The 21,384-nt window shown below is 40.5% G+C and overlaps 1 protein-coding gene across 1 annotated transcript in view; it reads right to left on the bottom strand.

Moving 5' to 3' along the window:
- Nucleotides 1–21,384, bottom strand: part of Plcb4 (phospholipase C beta 4) — a 427,861-nt gene that overhangs the window by 164,152 nt on the left and 242,325 nt on the right. The window contains exon 3 of the mRNA XM_004634291.2: nt 6,763–6,867. Within this exon, the coding sequence (XP_004634348.1) occupies nt 6,763–6,846 (84 nt within the window). The 5' untranslated portion in view covers nt 6,847–6,867. The remainder of the gene's footprint in view (nt 1–6,762; nt 6,868–21,384) is intronic.

Below are 21,384 nucleotides of genomic sequence, written 5' to 3'. Positions count from 1 at the left end.
GCCAAAGCTACTGGCCTAGAGCTTCATAATGCTAAGTCGAAACGTCTCTGATACATAACAAAGCAGTGTCTGAACCTTTCTGCTTTGTTTTAAATGTTCAATTCTAGTAGGGGCTATGGCTGGAAAAAAGCAGAACTCACAGCATCAGCCTGCAACTGAACCAGGAACATGAACTGCTAACTTCTTTAGGCTAAAAGTGCAGGCTGTGAACTCAGTTCAGCTCACTTAGCCTGCTTTTCTCCTTCTTCAAATTTAAAATTTCATTAATTTTGTCTTGTGGTTGGCTTTGAGCTCCTTTTGTACTTAAAACGGCAGACATGAGCTCTATTTCCTGCAGGTACCATCGCTGAGTGTACAAGTCCTCCTCTTTCTCTTGTAGTTCTCCAGCCCCTGCTATCTTCCAACAGCTGTCACCTTCTTTAGTTTCTACATAAAGTGAGGAGCTTTAGTGTTTTGTTTGATGAATAAGTTTTAAAAACATAAAAACTATTAATCATCATCATCATAGTTATGTAACGACCTTCCAATAAAAGGGCACCCTGCTATAATTCTATGTTTTTCCCTTTTATCCCGATATCCGTACTTTGTAGGTACAAAGTAAATTATCGAAAGCTCGGAAATAAATGAAGGATAAATCAGTTTTTTGACTCTGTTTGCTTATTCACTTTTGGGACATATACTGCTCTACAAGCTTATGCTCAGAAGAGTCTGGAGAGAAGTGTGCGGCCCGAGCAAGGCAAAGGCTCAGGAGAAGGAACCAGGATTTTCTTCCTTAGCTGGGAAGGAAAATTTTGATTTTTAAAAATAGTGCATATGGAACAAAAGAGAGAGAGTGAATTGGAAGGGGCAGGCTCAGGGCATGAGCAAGATAAGAGAGCAAGGAAACAAGAGCTCTTGGTGAAGGACAGGGGCAAAGAAGACAGTGAGAGACAGCCTTAGACACCAGAGTGGCCATGGAGTTGATTCAGCCAGGTCGCTGATTTCTAATTGTATGTATGTTTGTCGTTTGCTTGTTTGGCAGTACAACAGATGGAACCTAGGACATTCTAGACCAGAATTCTACCAAGGGACTACATCCTCAGACCTTTTAAAATTTTATTTTGAAACAGAGTCATGCTACATTGTCCAGGCTGGCCTTGGACTTGGTGATCCTCCTGCCTCAGCATCCTAGGTAGCTGGGATTGCAGGTGTGCACCACCATACGCAGCTTTAGATTTTTAATTTTAATGTGTTCCTGTGTTATCTGTTTCATATAACATCCTGGGGTATCTGTGATTTGACCATATAATGGGTTTCAGAAAGGACAACTTGGAGCAGCCAACAGGCCAAAAAAACTGGGAGTTAAAAAGGCTTTGGCGGAAAGCAGGCTTCATCTAGAAAGTGGGAGCCTAGAGGACATCCAGGAAGAGCAGAAGAGCCAGCAATGGTCCCTCATATTTACTTTGAGACAGGTTTCCCTCTGTTGCTGAGGCTGGCTTCAAACTCCTGCCTCATGCTCCTCAGTAGCTGGGATTACAAGCGTGTACCACCTTGCATAGCTTGTTGTCAGTCCTTGCACCTGAATATTAAAGGAAAATGGCTGAGTAAAATATTTGGGTTGCATACATTTGCAAAAGCTCTACTGAGAAAAAGCAAAACAAAACAGAACACACACAAATACACACACACACACACACACACAAAGTGCTCTATACTTTCACCTTTCTGCACGAGTGAATTCTCTGAAGAATTAGTATAAGCATCACTTAGAAAATAAAACATTTTTCATTTAAGCAACTTGTAAGACAGGTAGCATTAGCAAAAGCCAGGGTTGAAAGTGGGAATGGCAACAAGATGAGATTCTACCACACAAGCTTCTGCAACACGTGGGCTCTGAAGTGTTGGCTCTCTTAGAAGAGAGCCTGCATTCTTCGGTAATGTGGAAATGGCAAAACCATGCTTCCATTGCACATAGATCTTTTTTTATGGAAAAATAACAGCAGCTGAACATTCTTCTTGATCTAGCAAATGAGCATTGACTGCTTAAATTAATTAAATGCTTCTTAAAAATGAGCATGTGGGGGGCCGGGGAGATGGCTCAGTGGAATAAGTGCTTCCCTGGCAAGCGCAAGGGCCTGAGTTCAATCCCTGGTTCTGAAAAAAAAAAAAAAAAAAGAGCATGTGGAACATTGTTGAACCATCCCTGATAGTACAGGTCGCAGGGATGCATTAGTTATCGCAAAGTGCTGAGAGCGTTCATGCGCTTGCTCCAGACAGCCCCCCACCCCCGCTGTGGCACTGCTGGGACGCTTGGGTTTTCGTTCCTCTCATTCCCAGGCTTCCCACTGATTGTCAGCTGAGACCTTTCAGTGGCACTCACGTTCACACTGTAAGAATAAACATTACCCGCTTACGTTTTTGCAAATATTTTAAAGGTTGTAGCTCCTATGAACTGCACCATATAGAACTGGGAAACGATCATCAAAAGCGGCTGTCCTCCAGCCTGAAATGCTACTTGGCTTTCCAGTTTCATATACAATTAGGAGCAGATGTGTTTACTTTATAAACTTCAAACTCTTTTGCTTTAAAGCTAGGTTAATAATGGCACCCTAGAAAGCTAAAAGCTTAGCTGAAGTGTATTTAGTACTTGTCAAGATTCTTTTTCTTCTGGGTTTGCCTTGTTTTCAGAGCAACTGGCAGGAACAAAAACCTTTAGAAGTGTGTTCTAAGGGTGAGGTGTGGTCTGTAACAACCACAGAGGATCACTGTTATGGCTTGGATTCCAATGTCTCCAGAGGTCCACATACCAGATCCGGTCCCTAGCCTGTGGTGCTATCAGAAGGTGGTAGAATCTGTAGGAGGCAAGGCCTGCTGGGAGGAAGTGACATCACTGGGCGGCGTGTCTTTGAGGGTGTCGCACGCCCTCTGCCCCATACTCTGTCTCTTTACTTCGCATGCATTCCGTTCTGGGCTTCAATGTTAGCCTCATTACAGCCAAAGACAGTGGAGCCAAGTAAGCAAACATCTCAAACTGAGCCCAAATAATCCTGCTCTCCTTTTAAATACCCAGTGCAGGTATTTCATTGAGCAATAGAAATCTGACTAAAAGCTATCAACACATAAAAAAAGATGGATTCAAATGGAAAAAATTTCAATGCGTTAAATTTTATTTTAGTTACCAAGAGAAATTATTTCTTCTACTGTGTTTTTTGACCTATAGGACAGTAGGTGAGATACTTAGCCAGTGACTACATTTCATTTCCTCCAAGTAACCTTCTCTGAATTATGTAGTACAGTGAACTATTCTATAGCTTTCCAGATCCTGGAAACTTACCTTTAGGAAGCTACAAATATATAGGGACAGATGCCTCACAACAGTTCATACTAAAGCACAATGGGCACTGATGGGGTCTAGGCTACACTACCCCCTATACAACACTCTGGCCTTTGAGAGAACAGGTGCAGGAAGGTCTCACTCTGCCCCTTCCCCTCATCCTCTGCTCTCCTGAAGCAGGCCCTACTACCCAGCTTGCCTTCCCTCATAAGACCCTCTCTGTTAGTCGCTTTCCATTGCTGTGAAAAAATACCTAAGACAACCAACTGAAAGGAGGACAGATTGATTTGGGCCATGGGCACCTATGTGGCCTGTGGCGAGGCCGAGCAGCATGGTGGGGAGTGTGTGGCACAGCAAAAAGTGCTCAGATTATAGTGGCTGAGGGGGGAGGCCCTGATGTAGTCCTCAAAGGCGTGTCCTCAGTCATCAATTTCCTCCAAATGGGTGTTCAAAAGTTCCAACCACTTCTCCCCCTAGAGCATCACCTGGTGACACGCACATTGCTTTGAGGAGAGGGATGTTTCATAACCAAATGTAGCACTGCTACTCCAGAGGGATCCTCCCCTTCTCAGAAGAAAATCATGTCCTTATTGCTGATGACAGAGGAACACAAAGGACAACCTGCACCAACAGCCTTGCTTGCCAAGTTTCCCCCAGCTTACTGCTGTCCGACCAATTATCTCTTGGTCCTGGTATACTTTGCATTACCATCCAACCTGCATCAAGCCTGAGCTCAAGAATGGTAAGGTTTTGGGCTGGCCAGATAGCTCAGCGGACTAAAGCACCTACTTAGGCAGACACAGCGACTGGGTTCGATCCCCAGTCTGCCGTGCCAGCCCTGCCCCTGGGGTGCACTGAGACAGCGATTGACACTGGCCATGGTGGTGTGCGCCTGTACTCCCAGCACTTCGGGGGCTGAAAACAGGAGAGTTACTATGAGTCTGATCTACATAGTGAGAGCCTGTAGACCCCGTACTAAATACATTAAAAAAAAAAAAAAAAAGAATGTACAGCTTTCACAGGCAGGCAGTTTGTGAGAAGATGACAAGGGGACCAAGGCACAGGGAGATGGGAGGGAGGAGAGAGCAAGGGGAAGAAAAGAGATCAAGATTGGACAGGTATCTGCATCAATTCCCCATGATGAATGTATTTATTCTGCATTGCAAGACTGTGCTAATTAAAAGGAATACACAGTTTTTCCTGCTTCTTTGTATCTTTATTTCTGCAGGCTCCCATGTCATGTAAAATACAGTAATAATACAGCAAAATAAAAGTTCTAGGAGGTTTTCTTGTTAACCTTTGGTATGTGGTTTCAGCTACTGCTTAGCAATGGGTGAGGAAAGGTAATATTTTTCTTCCTTATGGCATCAACTTGCCCCAGCTCGGCAGGGATAAAGACTTGACTGTGCTCACGGGTGCAGCCTTGACCTTCTCTGCTGAGCTGTATAAAGTGTGTGTACATAGTCAGCTGCAGTATTCACTTCCTATTAGGTTTGAACTGTATACAATGGATGGGAGTTGTTTTTTATTTAAAAGATGAATATTTCAAATGGCTTATCTAGTATTTGAATGCACCGATGTTCTGACCCTTGAGGCTCTCAAGGATCATCAAGTTCTCTTACCAAACAGCTGGGAGTCTAGCACAATGTTAACATGCATGTAGAGAACACACAGGGCCCTGCACCTGAGACTCAAAAGCAAAAATGAGGGGTGAGAAGAAAGGAGGGAGGAAAGAAGGAAGGGAGGAAGGAAGGAATGCAGGCAGGCAGGCAGGCAGGCAGGCAATCAAATTATAACAAAACCAGACTGAGAAGGAACCAAAAGTATATGAAATCTTTCTTAATGCTGCAATGTGCGGCAGGTGCAGGGATTCAACTAGACCCTAAAGAGAGGAAGATAAGTAACATACAGCCCTTGAGTACAAAAAATGAAGATAAGTGTAGCAGAGGCAGAGACATCAAATAAAATGTAAGGGTGGGATAATAGGAGCAAAGGTAGCTTAGTGGTGGCACAAGGATGTGGTGAGCCGAGGTGTCACAGAAGTGAATACTTATCTGAGTTCTGAAAAACAAGTAGGACTTCACAATTAAATACGTGGAAATATCAGATATGGAGAAACAAGTGCATCGCAGAAGAGGGTAACATAAACAGAACATCAGATGGAGCAGGTTGGGGGAAACTAGAAATGTTTGCAGAGGCTAGTGAAGAGGATGTGTGTAGGAAACTGCAGGTAAATGAGTCTGTAGTAATTAGGAACGAGCCAAATTATGGGAAGCTTTGTAGTTTATTCAGAGGATTTCTCTCTCCTACAATGAGCAGTCACAGAAATATGTCAGAGAGAGGAAGAACAAGATGACTCTAGGCGGCATAATACTATTTTGTTCCTTCTTATAGCAAACTGCAGTTGATTGCTATTTCCTGGTAGTTCATAGATAGATAGTTTTCTAGTTTTAGATAGGTAGCTGTCATTTTGATATGTGGTGAAAAGTAGGAACAGTGACACATTTTAACCCATCTGATGCCTTTTCTATTGTTTACTTAAAAAATGACTATTCTCTAAATCCATGGAGTACTATGAAACACTGGAAAAACCCAGTCCATAATTAAATCCACCCACAAAAGCCCAGGTGAACAGGTATTTTCTGTACCTGAGAACCTCGGAGCTGGCTTTCCAATCAGTGACCCCTCTCCCTGCCTCACTTTCCCCTGACTTTGAAAGGCACTAACTCCAGGACTCTAAATACAATTAAAATGGCTTTTACCTTTTGCTCTATCTTAGAGGCAATCTCAAGACCAGTTTCAGTACACACTGTCCCCAAGTCATCTCACATGACAGTCTAAGCATAGCAGTACATTTGCAATGCCAATGAGACCTCAGGTCCCCCACTCATCTTGCTAGACAGGTGGTCCACAAGCCCTGCTTTATCAAAAGTCCAGCACATTTCACCATGGAAGGGTGTAAAACGTAAATGACTTCATGCAGAAGTAACAAAGTTTGAAACAAAAGGGTCAGGAGCAAAGGCAAAGGGCTAGCCCCAAACTCAGCCCACCATGTCATTCATAATAGAAAGGTTCGTGTGAGAAGCCTGCCAGGTACAATTCATTAACCAAAAACTGTTTCTAAATAAAACCTAATTATAAAACCAGAATAACAGTCATGACAGTTTCACAAGGTTGTACTGAGAAGTTCAACAAATAATACACACAAAGGGGTTAGAAGGAACGTTGGCATCAGGCACACTCTCAATAAATTAAAATACCACTATCATTATTATATCTGGCACATGGTCAGTGCTCAATAAATTATAGTATTATTTTTATATCTCATAACCTACCTCTGTCTAACCACTCCAAATTACAAACCATGTCAAATATTTATATAACGCTGCAATTAAAATTCAATAATTATCAAGATGTTGGGAGAAAAAAGAATTAGAACATTTCTTTACCTCTTCATATCTGTCGAAAACTGCTCCTTCTTGCAAAAAGGAAGGCACTTCCTTCTGCCAGTTAAATTCATAAGGTTTGGCCATGATGATATTCAAGACCTAAAACTGAAACAGAGTATCACATTAGTGCATTAAATTAAAAACAAATGGCCAAGGTCACTTGGTGAAGCTGTTTTCTGTTCAGGTGTTTGCAAAATGGTTCATTTTACATAGGAGATAAATCTATAAACTCTTTCCTTCTTCCCTTCATCTGGCCCTAACTTCTCTTGTCTCTGTCTCTAAATCTGGAAACACATCATCATTCACTCCTTCTAAACTGAAAAGCAGGTCTGCAGACCTGACAAAAATCAACTACCGTGTTAGTACCATACAAAAGCAATGTGCTAAGGGAGTGGGGTACCACCTGGGGGCTGAGCACAGGAGCAGAACTCCTGGATTCAATGCCCATCACACCAAAAACTAAAGAAGAAATCAATGTGATGGCCTCCGTGATTTGCCACACTGCAGAGCAAGATAGCAAAACATCTGTCCCTGGCGGATCTTCAAGTGTTCTCTGATCTTCTGACTCCTGCCAACCGTCCTTTTCAATTTTTTCTTTTGTTTCATTTTTAAAGAGATCACAACACAAAGCATTTGATATAAAACGCTCATATCAAAGATGAAAAGAATGCTTCTAACCTTTTGTATCATCATCTTCCACTGGCTTAGCTTTGGTTCTACCTGGACTAACATAAACACTCGGTACACATGTGATGCTTCTCTAACCTCGTGACTATGCCACTGCTAGAGTATCTGTCTCCCTCTTTGGAACTAATTTTGTCAAAATGCTTCAGGGGTTGGCAAGGCAAATTCGAGGATATGGGATTTGGAGGGTGATGGGTGTGGACTATAATCTAGAAGAGACCTGCAGAGGAAGCGGGAGCCACTTTGCTGCTTGGGGTTCGGAACAAGATACCAGGCGCTTGGGAAAATGATACTGAAGCACCCCAAATTTCCCCAATTTTATACGTGGAGGAATGGACTGCTGTTTTTTGTGCCATCTTTGGAATACTTCCCAGGACATGCCTTAGAGGCAGTGGCTGGCTTATTTTACAAGGATAGTAAAACTGACCTACAGATTAGAATATATTGACCAAGCCAATTGTATTTAACAACAGCTTGACCCAGGCAATTGATTTTAAAATGGGAACAAAGGAAGGCATATTTAGCTGTCTAACTGCCTACAGAGAAAGTTAAAGTAACAAAAGACCACTTGTTTTTTTAAAGGCATGGAGGGCAGAACCGGCCACAACACCCTCTTTGTAGTCATCTCAAATCCCTACCCACAGCTAGCTGACTAAGTAGCACTGTCGCTGTGCCAGACCAAAGGTTTCTCTTCTCAAATGCTCAGGCTTGCCCTCTGATGAGGCCTCATTCAGAAAACAGGAGAGATTTCCCTGCCTTGTTCCCTCTAGGAGGCATCACTTCCCTGCAGAGTATGCAAAAAAGCAGCTCTGGGTTCCCTCAGGAGGGGATGGTGAGCTGAGGGGAGGTAACACAGCCAAAGAACTGACAGATAACCCAGCACCTGGGCCAGTGTAAATACCTTGGGCAGTTCCTGGGTAGAGGCCAGAGGCTCTTAAGTAGTCTTATTGTCTCTCAATTCTTATGCAATGGTCCTGCCTCCACAGGAAAACACCTTGGTCTATAGAGAGCTTGAAAGTGAGGGGACAAAATAGGGAGTTTCAAGTGGCTTTTTTTTTTCTTCTTTCTGTTATACAAGAAACAAAGCTCCTTCTACAGAGGATGATGAGACATGGGAAGAATTAGTAGGGATAGCACAGAGAGCCAGCTGGACTGCTGAGGGTCAGGAATTTCCACAGCCCTCTCCTTAAAATGTTGTAAATAGCATCTTTTGCTGTTGTTTCTAGAAATGTGCTGCATTTTATGGTACAGAACGAACAGACAAGAGTATGGGCAATCCAGCACACGTGAGGTACCTGGGTATAGTGTCCTGAATAACAGCCCCTAAAATACATCCTGACTACTGTGAAGGTTGCCATAATCCTATGGGTATATGAAGTATTTTGTAACTGTGATTAAGTTACAGATCTTGAGATGGGAAGATGGTTCTGACAAGAGGATGTAGTGAACCACAGAGGCAGAAGCCGGAGTGGGAGACACACAGGACCAGGGTATTGACTGTCACCAGAATGTGGACAAGAACTTAGAGAGGTCATGGTCAAGTAGACACTCTGACTTCCAATTCCTGGCCTCCAGAACTGTGAAAGAATAAAGCTTTGCTGTTGTGAGCTGGTAGATTATGGTAATTTTTTTTTACAGTAGCCCCAGGAAACATAGGAATGCTTCCCACAGCAGCTTCACATCTTTGCTAAAAGGCCTAGAAGGTACTACGCTCATTTGGTCTGTAGTTGCATTGGCTTTACCTTGAAGAGAATAGTTATTTAACATTCATCAATACTCAATAGAATAAAAATGAAAGATGGAAATTAAAGTGTACAGCAAAATGGAACCTAGAAATGAATTCAGATAATTCCTTCCATCCACCCCAAAGCCCCACTGAATAGTCAAGAAACTACTTCGAGATCTTTACTTCTCAAAATAAAAATTTAAAAAGTGTTGGGGGGCCGGGGAAATGGCTCAGTGGAATAAGCACTTCCCTGGCAAGTGCAAGGGCCTGAGTTCAATCACTGGTTCTGCCAAAAAATAAAAAAAATAAAAATTGTTGGGTATGTAGTTCAGTGATCCATTTCTACAGTATATCCTTGCCTCGGTTCCAAATCTTTATTAACAATTTTGGATCTCATCAATAAACACAAAATTTGAACATACATCTGTAACTTCCCCCAAATCAACCAAGACGCTCTCACTTTTTTAGTTCAATCTGTAATCAAATATATTTGAAAAAGCATTTGCTTCTACTTGATAACATATAGCATTTAAGTGAATAAAAATGCACCTTGTCACAGCTAGAGATTTTAAGTGTAAATTCTGTTGTCTACCTTCAATCTTTTGACGAAGAAGTCCATAACAAATTAATTCCTTCCCCATCTACCATACAAATCTCATCAAGCTAAGTAAGACATGACCTTCATTGACCCCACAATGACAAACAACATTGTTTTTCAGAGCAGTTAGAATTGGGATAAAATTTCCACTGGTCACAAGTAAATTAGTTAAGCCTATCAAATATTTCAATGTCTTGTTTTCCAGTCTTTAAATTCAATATTTTTGTATTTCTAAAAACAGACCAATAGCCTATCAGCAGCTCATCCAGTGCTTTTAAATAAGTGGCTTTACTTGAAGGAAGAATCTAATTTGACACTGATATATTGCATCATTAATGATAATTTACCCTAGTTGCTAAAAATACCTCCATTTTCATCAGGCCATTAAATAACCTTTTCAAAAAGCACATAATGAGTACAGAGCTAAGAAAATGATCATTGGGGATCAAGAGAAAGAAGTTTTTCTTTTTTTATTTTAGTGAGATTTTGCAATACATTTCTATAGCCTTGTAGGCTTCAGACTTAGTAATTTTACCAGTAGGACTTACACAGATTAAGTGCATGCAAAATCAGTATACAAAGACACCATTGTGCTGCTTATGACAGAAAAATGTGGGCCTCACAGGAACATAATGAGGCAATTGGTTAAGTACAGCCTCCTATTTAAGTATGGTACTCTGCCCTCATTAGAAGCAATGCTGTAAAGGAATAGTTATTTGCTTAACAATGGCAAATTTAGAGGAGTTACTAAATAGTCACAGCTTTTGTCAAGCCAACACAAATACTCTCAACATGTTGCTAAGCAAATAAAAAAGCAATTAGGTTCAAACTGTTTTGTGTTATACAGATATAGATATTGCTTATATGCAGAGATATAGCCTGTATCCCTACTTTTTTACAGGTGAAAAATGTGTTAATATTCCTTGCTCATCCTAAAGTTTATGGCTGACACTCCTATAAGTGAAGATTGTGTTTAAAGTGTAACAAGCTATTTAATAATTTTTTTTTTTTTTTTCAGAACCGGGGATTGAACTCAGGTCCTTGCGCTTGCCAGGGAAGCGCTTATTCCACTGAGCCATCTCCCCAGCCCCTATTTAATAAATTTTGTTTGACAAGGGAACCTGCAGAGGTGAAGACCACAGAGATGGGAGAAACCTGTGCCTTTGTACATGTAGCCTTGCAGAAGGAGGAGGCAGGTGGTAGAACCTGGCTAGACACGGGGTGTGATCCCAAAGTAATAGGTGGGGGAGTCTTAGCAAACACTGTACTTCTGGGACTAAAACCGAACATTGTCACAGAGTCTCTCAGGGGAGAGGGGAGAGAAAGACAATATTCTTCTAGTTTCTGTGACTTTCTGTTTCTTTCAGCTTATGATACTCAGGACAACAAGATGTCACATTTGGGGACACCAGTGTTCTGAGCCTGAACAACATAATTTAATCTGCATGACACTTTTTTCTTTTTAGAAGTGTATTTATTTTTCTTTTTTCCCATAATTTTATTGGGAAACAAATAGCAATGAGACAGTTTCAAATCAAATTGATAGGACAGTTTCAATAATTAACACATTGCATACTGTCTTCCTAGTGGTTATTTGTTGTACAAGATGCAGACATGATATCCTATTTACAAACACTAGTAGAACAAATTCCTCTATTCATTAAGAGAATGTAACTATGTATCTATCCTAACCATTTTGAATACACAGATACAAAATGGTCATTCATCTGTATCCCCTTTTTTATTCAGTTCCGTCAGTTAAATATAGTGTGGGAACTCAGCAAAATATTCCAAAACAGTCCAGTAGTCCATAGTAGTATTGGGTCTTCCGCTTGACTGGCAATTGCATGGCACCTTTTCAAAAAAATTACAATACAATGAGTACAACTGCTTCCCAAGAGAGGAACTGATTTGTTTCCAAAGATTGTTTGGATGTTGTTTACTTGCCTATAGCAATTCCTTTGGAAATGACATCTGAGATCATAACTGAGACCTGTGATGTTTGATAAACATATGATTCAACAATATTTAAAATATACATATACAGTCACATACTACATAATGATATTTTAATCAAAGATGAACCACATGTCTGACAGTGATCCCATAAGATTGTAATGGAGCTGCCAAGTGATGTCATAGATATATTAAAACGGCGTAAGAGATCATCATTCAAATATTGTGATCCTGATGGGAACCTACTACAAGGGCAGTAGGATACATATTATGCAGAGTAAAGACATCAGGCTGAGATGGCAATTTCTGTTTTACCTTCCTTCAAAATCAGACCTTGTCACCATCCTCAAGGACAAATGGAGTACGGAGTGGATGTCTACCATTCACTGTGCAGGAAAGGATTTTTCTCTCACACGTGTCAGGTGTCAGCCACACAGCAGTTCTGATAAACTCATGGGAAGCAAAGTGGCCGCATGCACAGGGGAAGAGGTCATGAATAGAACACATAAGAGCGCCTTTGGGGTTTTACTTCAAGATGCTCTTAAGCCAGTGTTTCAGAGCTAGAAAAGAGCCTGTGTCCTTGGAAAGCCCAAGGACACCAGGCTGGGGACCACCATGTGTTAACTTCTCCTCAGCTTCAGTTTTCTCTGCACTGGAACAGTATGAGGTATTGACGGAAAGTTCTGGATAGTCGAGGTGGGACTCAATCCAGGAACCAAGAGGAAAGACCAGAAAATGGTTGGGTCCTGTTGATTTGCCTTAAGAGTAGTTCTCAAAATGTACTTGTGCAGCAAACATCACCTGGGCACCTCCTACAAATGTAAAATCTGAGGCTTCACAGACACCTTATAAATCAGAAAATCTAGGAATGGGGACTAGGTATTGATCGTGCATCTATATTATGGACAGGGAATTCTGGTGTAAGCTAAAACATGAGGATAGCTCTAGAATTGTAGAGCAAAGGAAAAGAAGGGGAGCTGGCTGTGTTGGCACATGCTTGTAATCCCCACCAACTGGGACACTGAAGCAGGAGGATTTAGAGTTTGAACCTAGCCTGAGCAAGTCAGTGACTTAGAAGACCCTGTCTCAAAGTAAACATGAATAAAAATGGTAGGGGATGAAGACCCTGAGTTCAACCCATAATGGGAGCAAAGCAAAGCAAAGCAAAGCAAAGCAAAGCAAAGCAAAGCAAAGCAAAGCAAAGCAAAGCAAAGCAGTGGAAAGAGACAAAAAAAGAAAGGAAAAATGAGGACAATGTCTTTTAATCTTAATCTGTGGCCAAGGCCTTTTTACTAGGGAAAGAAACCAGCTAGTCTTGTAGGCTAAAACTCAGGTAATTAATAAAGATGGTCATACACCTAAAACACACATTTATTTCAGCTTGGAAAACTGAAGCTCTGGAGACCACCAATGCTGGTATTTGCTTCCCAATAATCAGGAGGGCCTAACACAAGTGCATAGCTTCTCAACCATTCTTTCACGACTCAGTGGTTAAGTCTGAAGAAACCAATTATATGTGACAAGGAACAGAAACAGAACTAATTGGGATGAGAGGGCGGTAACCAAACACTCAACCAGCACGTCCTCTGATTATGCTTCACTGTAGACACTGAAGTCACTTAATAAGTAACTTGAAACCATTCCTGCTTTGATGCAAACCTTTGTGGGTCCTGTTTAGTTATGAATGCTAATATTTCTACTAAGAACTATGGAAGAAAATATTTCTTCTTAATTTCTTAACATTTCTTTCTTCTTCCAATGTTTCATGCATATATCAGGTGATATGAATAACTGGTTGGAAGACAACACTATGTATTACAACAAATACTATGAAATTTGTACTACTTTGTTAAGAAAACCTGTAACACTTGCAATTTTTTTCTGTTTTATTTTTAATTTGTATACTCTTTAAAAAAAATTAGGCAGTCAACATTCAATCCGCAAACTCCCTGAAGTTCCAAGGGTTGCAACTGACAATGAGCTGAAAAGAAAGCATATAAGACAGGAAAGTTCTGGAAGAACCAGCACCACAGATGCACCCAAAGCAGCATCAACGCCCACCTCTCTCATTTTCAGACTTCATTCCCTATACTGTGCTCTCTGTAGAACTCAACACTATATGGTGAGCCATTGTTTGTTCACACGTGTCTTGACTATGACAGTGTCCATACAGCAGATACTCAGCGTCCACCAAATGAATGGAAGGATGAATGAATGGAAGCTCCCCATGTGGGGGAGCTCCCAATAAATCTTATAATCAGACCAGAGAACAATAAATGTTAAGGGCTGGCCAGATAGCTCAGTGGATTAAAGCACCTGCTCAAGCAGACACAGGAACTGGGATTTGATCTCCAGTGTGCCATGCCTTCCCCAATCCCGGAGCATGCTGAGACAGACTGAGACTGGGTGTGGTTGTGCGCGCCTGTAATCGCAGAGCTTGGGAGGTTGAAAACAAGAGGATCACTACAAGTCAGATCTGTGTAGTGAGACCCTGTAGAACCTGCACTAAAAATACATGAAAAAATAAAATAAAAGTTGCACCATGTTTGTGTGTGCTGTTTTTCTCTCCAGAGTCCCAAAATGCTGATCTCATCTTTTGTTCCCAAATGGATAAGTTTGCTGCCACCTGGGCCCAATCTGTGGAAAGAGTTCTATTCTGGGCAACCCCTGAAGCCTAACTGGGTCCCTGGTGGGCTGTACAATGCTCTCACCCTCACAGGGTGTGTTGTTTTCTTATCTTTTGTAGAAGTCACTTCGTAGGGTACCTGTAAGATCATCTAGTCTCTTAGGGCTGACCCTCACTGCTTGTCCCAGGATTTGCCCTTGAACTGCCTCTGCCATAATTATTAAGCCAAACATCACCAACATGAATCACACTTGTCTAGAGAGAAAGCTCTCTTTAAAGGTTCGATTTGATTTTTGCCTTAATTATTTGACTAATTCAAAGGAAAGATTTTCATTTTATCTTCATGTGAATAATCTTTGTGACAGTTGCCTCAGGGGTGAGGAGGCACTAAGTGTGAAGGTTGCCTCAGGCGTGAAGAAGCCATAAGTTCCAGGCTGCAAGGGGAGACTTCATAAAATCAGGGAACCTGCTTTAGAGGCAGCAAGTACAAACTCAAAGACTCAAAGGATCCTTTATTCTAAAAACTGTTTTCTTATTAAAATAAGCACACACACAATGGGCTATTAAATTTAATTATGGTTCTTTGTAGTTAAACATTCGCCAAGCTTTTTATAAATAAGTTATTGCTATTATTATAAAAGAGTCAGAAGATGAGGATATAGTATAAGACCATGCACATTAGAACTGAGTCTGGAGCGTGTCAGGAGAGAATAAAAATATTTATCTCTATATTTTTGAGCTAAAAGACATCTGAAATTAAGAGTCTTTCTACATTCATATACCTAGAGTTACATGGCCTGAAAGCAACTTGTAGTCAAAGAATTGTAACTTAAATAAACCTCAAATCTCATGAAGCCAGTTATCTCTTTATGTGTTACAACGGTTTCACTCTTAGACTGAAGTTGCAGCAGCAAGACGGAGAGGTTACCTAGCATGGACGAGACCCTGGAAGCCACCGCCAGCAAGGACGAGACCTGGGGGCTATCCTTAGCACTATCCAAAAACTCAATATGAAACAAACAGAAAAGAAAAAGAAAGTAAAGTTCTAACTGAATTCCTCAAAAGCTTAAGCTATGGACGAACATGTATCTAATAATAGAGAGTTTGGGAAAAAAAAAACTTACATGGAACTTAGAATTTGGGAAAATTTCATTTTATCTGCATAGTAGATGCAAATTCTTTTTTAAAAATCTCCAAAATTTTCTTCCTTTTTTTTTTAACGCACAAAATTACAATCAGTCTGAAAGGGGAAAAATGAAAAAGCCTTTCACTCAGTCACTCTCTAGATGAAAGGTGCCCTTTTCAGTTTCTTCCACCTGACTTGGCATCTAATTAACCATTATTCCAAATGCAGGTGGGAAACTTGCTGCGTACATTGGCTGATTGGAGTGAGTGCAGGAATTAGGGATGTTCTCTCTCAAAATATGCTGAAATAGGATTCTGCTTATTTTAAACTATAATCACTTAGTGAACGGGAACTTCAGAAAGAGCTGCTTGGCTTGTGTTTTCCTACATTCGGTAAGATATAATGATGTGTTGACTAAGGGTATCTTCCCTGGAACAGGGAATCTTAATCACTACAGATGAGCACTTGGGACTCTGAATAAGTTAACTTGGCAGAATAAGACTTAGCTTCCACATGCTTTCTTTGGGGGGTGGGTAGTACTGGGGATGGAACTCAAGGCCTTGTGCATGTGAGGCAAGTGCTCTACCACTGAAGGACAGAAGCAGCCCTCCACTAGCATTTACATGCGCCTTACTTGCTTCTTAGTGACTCACAGAATTACTTTCCCTGTCCCAGAAGTCCATTTGTCCTGTCATCCACTCAAAACTTTTTTGTTCTTTGTCTATAAGGTAGAAAAGTAACTTGCCTGGTCATGCCTTCCAACTTCAATCTCCTGCTACAACTCTCATGTATCTTTAAATTATTAAAACTTGCATGTTTCTCTTCTTAATCAGTCTGGTATTCATTTGGTTTCCAGACCCAGCCAAAGACCTCACATAGGATACACGAGGGAGTGAAGTGGTCCTGTCCTGTTGTTCTTGAACAGGACATAGAAACTAGGTGTAAGAAACCTACCAATTAACTGCTATTTTCAAAAACATGCTGAAGATTCTCAGGACCATTGCCTTTCCCATCTTGTGCATATAAATGTATGACTTCACCCCTGTTATGTTCTCCACCTCTTCTCCTTGCCCTCTCTTTGTTAACTAATCCTCAAGTTCTCGCTTTCCTTTAATTGTGCTATGCTTTTCTATTTTTATTTCTTCCTTTGAGTTCTTATACTAGGGAGACCGTACAATATTTACACAGGTGAGTCTGGTTTATATCACTTATGAGTGTATCTTCAAGTGGCATCCACTTATATATAAAGGTTTTGAGTTTATCATTCTTTATAGCTGAGTAGTACTCCATTGTATAAAAATACCATATCTTTTTCGCCATTCTTCAGGTGATGGGTATCTTGGTTGTTTCCAAGATTTGGCTATCACAAATTGTGCTGCTATAAACATAGATACACATATATCACTATGACATGACTTTTTCAATTCCTCTGGGAAAATTCCCAGTAGGAGGATAGTTGGTTTGAATGAGATTTCTAGTTCTAGTTATTTAAGGAGTCTCCACACTGATTTCCATAATGGTTGCATCAGTCTACATTCCCAATAACAGTGAAAAAGGGTTCCTTTTTTCCCCATAGCCTCTCCAAGATTTGTTGTTGGGTGATTTCTTTATGATAGCCATTCTTTCTTGGGTGAGATGGTATCTCAGTGTTGTTTTAATTTGCATTTCACAGATGGCTAGTGATGTGGAGCATTTTTTCATATATTTATTCGCTTCCTTAATTTCGTCCTCTGAGAAATGTTTTTTTAATCTCAGATGCCTATTTCTGGATTGGGTCTTTAAATTATGGGGCCCTGACATTTTTAAATTCATTATAAATTCTAGAGAGCAGACCTTTGTCTGAGTGCTTATTAATCAAGATTTTTTTCCAAATTTGTGCATTGTCTTTTCACTTTGAGGTAATTTATTTTGATATGCAAAAACTTCTCAATAAGAAGAGGTCCTAGTTGTTAATTCTTTCAAGTGTTACCTGTGCAATTTGATTTTTGTTCATGAACTCTTTGCCTACCGCTATGTCTTCAAGAGTTATTCTTATTTTCTCTTCTAGGAGATTTAGTGTTTCTGTTTTAATGTTTAGATCTTTAATCCATTTTGACTTTGGCTTAGTGCATGGTGATAGACCTGGGTCAAGTTTTTGTTTTCAGCATGTAGAGAGCAAATTTTTTCAGCACCATTTGTTAAAGAGGCTATCTTTCTTCAAGTAAGCATGTTCAGCCCCTTTGTCGAAGATAAAGTGGCTGAGTGTGTTTGTAGAGGCTTCTGCATCTTCTAATCTCCTCCACTGATCCTCAGGTTTATCTTCTTGCCAGTACCAGGCTGATTTTATCACAGTAGCCTTGTAGTATAAGTTCAAGTCAGGAATTGTAATGCCTCCTACCTTGTCTTTGTTGCCCAGGATAGCCTTTGCTATTCTAGATCTTTTCTGGTTCCAAATAAATTTTAGGAATGATTTCTCTAGGTCTGTGAAGTATGTTGGTGGTAGTTTGTTAGGGATTGCATTAAATCCACACAGCTCAGGAAATAGGAGAACCTGTACTGTAACATCCTGTAACTCAAATGTGTCCCAAATTTTCTGATCAAGGAGATTTTGGGGCCACAGAGGAAAGTGACTGATGATCTGGATGGCCTTAACCATCCAGAGTGTGCCTAAGGAGAGTCCCATGGAGAGAAAACACTCTCTCAGGCTTTCACAGAGAGCAAACTGGTCAAGCAATGGCCATGACTCATCCATATGGCCGACACGAATAAAGGATTTACAAACTGAGGTACAGGATTTCAGGTTAAATCCTGAGGGGATTTGACTAACCTTATCAGATACAAAAGTTGCATTTCTTGTTATATAGGTCTTGCTCTTTCTTGGTCTTAACCATCCAGCAGAAAAGTATGAAAATGAAGTATAAAAAGTAAAGCCATATTAATATGATGAGCTGTAAAATGCTCAAGTCAACAAGTTCGGACATGGACAGTCTTATGGAAGACTCACTACTATTATGGACTATTGGACTATATTATGATATTTTGCTGAATTAATGCACCTGCAGTATTTAAATGACAGCAGAATGCCCTTCTCTGACAACACTAACCAAAAAACTGGAATACAAATGAACTACCATTTTGTATCTGTATACTCAAAATAGTTAGGATAAACATACAATTCCATTCTCTTAATTCAATGAATAGAGAGGTTTGTTCTAATAGTGTTTGAGACAGGATATCAGGTCTGCATCTTGTACAATGAATAACCTCTAAGACAACAATATGCAATGTATTAATTATTGAAAATGTACTAGTAACCGGCTGTGAAACTGTCTCATTGCTATTTGTTTCTCAATGAAAATATTAAAAAAAAAGAAAAGAAAAGAAACTAGGTATACACAGCACAGCTATCCGGGGCTTTGTCCCATAGCCCACGGGGTGACAGAAGCCGAGTCTCTTTCACTTACCTCTGATGCAGTGGAACCCATTTTCACACACTTCGAGTTAAATCTTCTAATATGACATTAGAAAAGTAAATCATAAATATCCAAATATTATGATTCTATAAATAATTTGGCCATACTCTTTAAAAACAGATGTGATTTTAATCATTTATACACCACACTGTTTCCACAATTAACATTAAATTAATAGGACCTGTTTGGCCTCCTCCAATGGAAACAAAGGGGCCATGGGAGACAAGTTAGTTGGATTCCAGTTCCAGCTCTGTCCCACCCAGCTGTATGACTTTGAGGAAGTCTATAAAATACAGACAACAGTCATTTTTCTGCTCTTTCAGCTTTTGAGTAAACATTATTTCATTTATAATATTAATGGACTATAGTCCATAAATGACACGCTATTTAAGGACCACATATGTCCTTCTTAAAGTGTTTTTGTGTTGTAAATGAAAACCACATGGAGGCTGATCCCAGGAAGAGGACATACAATGCATTGCTATTGTGTATTGAAGAGGGAATAGCAGAGGAAGGACCCGATAGCAGTTCTAGAACAACTCTTCAGTATCAAAGCACACTTTCAAGATGCCAACCTCTTGGCCAGTGCTTGTAAGGTCAATAACTCCCAAATAATTGAAGCTTTCATAAGATGTGTGCTTTCCTTGGGTTATTTAAGTGTGTTTGCTTCCATGGCTTACACAGAAACTGAAAAACATCCATCACGCTAACAAGGCCTGGAGGCAACCGGAAGGATATCAGAGGTCAGAGAGTCGGAAGCCAAGTAACTCCCAAGAGTCCACATCCTATGTTATTTTAGCAAATGTCTCTGACTTGTCATTCAAGCCAGGATGGAAAAAAGAGAACAAAACCAAGGTCCTTTAACTAAACCGCCTTGCCCTGTGTTAGGCAAGTGCTTGGCATCCCAAGTGTCAGTGGTAATGAGCAACGGTACTGAGAACTGCTTTGGTCCTGCGTCTGCAATTGATTATTTTTTTTCCCCTTTTAGGGAAAAAGTTTAACCCAATATACCCTGAAATGATGCAAGATTGCAGACACATTTCTAAGACACTCCAGGAGGAATCCATACCCTGACTGGAAGGGAAGGAGGATGGCAACTCCTGGAGTGCTAAAGCAGAAGCAGCCCTGGCGATTGTCACCTTGGAGCCACCATCCTTCTCAGAGCGCTCCCTGCCGGGATATCCAACAAGGATGTCCTGTTTTACTTGATGCCAAGCACAACGTGGAAAGCAACACTTAGAAAACTGTGCAGTCAGTCAGCTCTAGGGCAATGACAGCTTCTGAAGTTCTGGCCTCCGACCAGCAGCCGGGAAAACCTTCTTTTCCTGGGATTGTACTCAAGGTGTTTAAATGAGGTGTAGTTAAACCAAAACTCAATAATGCCCAATAAAAGAAATGCTCTTACTACTATCACTTGCCAATTCTTACCTAAAATGACCTCAAAATAATCTTAGCATCAAAATCAAAGTTTTGGTTATCCTTTAACGTCTTAAGTGACCTCATAAAATAACTGCTCATTTTAAAAGATTGCTTTGATTCTTTGCTTTGTTTTTAGACTATTCTAAGTGTGACAGAGAAATTCTGTTTTCTTAATAAATAATCAGGATCTAGCCCCTTGTTCTTGAAATTACTTGGCCCACAATATTATTTTCTGAATGCCTATAGTGGGCATTTTTAACACAATTTAGGAAGTTGTTTATATTTAAAATTGGTGAAATCAGAAGTGTGATTAAGCCATTATATACATTTTTATTTTTATTTCTTTTTGGTTCTACTTGAAACTAACCCCTGAGAGAAATGAGAAATGAAATTACATTTAAGTATGAGTAAATCAGATATTGTGGACAAAACGTTGTGTACGTACAAAATTCATCGTTATGTATTGAAGTTTGTTTGGTTTTGTTGTTGTTGTTGTTGTTGTTGTTGTTGTTGTTGTTGTTGTTTTTGTATTTTAAGGAAGGGTCTACAGGGTGTTCAGGGTCTCACTACTAGATTGGACTTTAGTGATCCACCTGTTTATAGCCTCCCAAAGCTGGGATTACAGGCGCATGCCACCACTCCCAGTCTCAATCACTGTCTTTGTGCACCCCGGGGGTGGGCCGGCATGGTAGGCCCAGGGATCGAACTTTCGGCTCCGGCATCTGCCTAAGGCACTTTAATCTGCTGAGCTATTTGGCTGGCCCTTGTGTTGAAGTTTTGAAGAGAAGAATTATAATTAAAGCTTGTTTTGGCTACCTATATCACAGTGTTCCATAGTGACACATCTTCCTTCCCTTCCTTCCTTCCTTCCTTCCTTCCTTCCTTCCTTCCTTCCTTCCTTCCTTCCTTCCTTCTTTCCTTCCTTCCTTCCTTTTCTGTCTCTGTTTCTCTGTGTCTGTCTCTCTCTGTCTCTGTATCTCTGTCTCTGTCTCTCTCTCTGTCTCTGTCTCTCTCTCTCTGTCTCTCTCTCTCTCT

The sequence above is a fragment of the Octodon degus genome, unplaced genomic scaffold (genome assembly GCF_000260255.1).
Source record: "Octodon degus isolate 3935 unplaced genomic scaffold, OctDeg1.0 scaffold00060, whole genome shotgun sequence".
Taxonomy (NCBI): domain Eukaryota; kingdom Metazoa; phylum Chordata; class Mammalia; order Rodentia; family Octodontidae; genus Octodon; species Octodon degus.
This window is presented reverse-complemented; position numbering and strand designations above follow the sequence as displayed.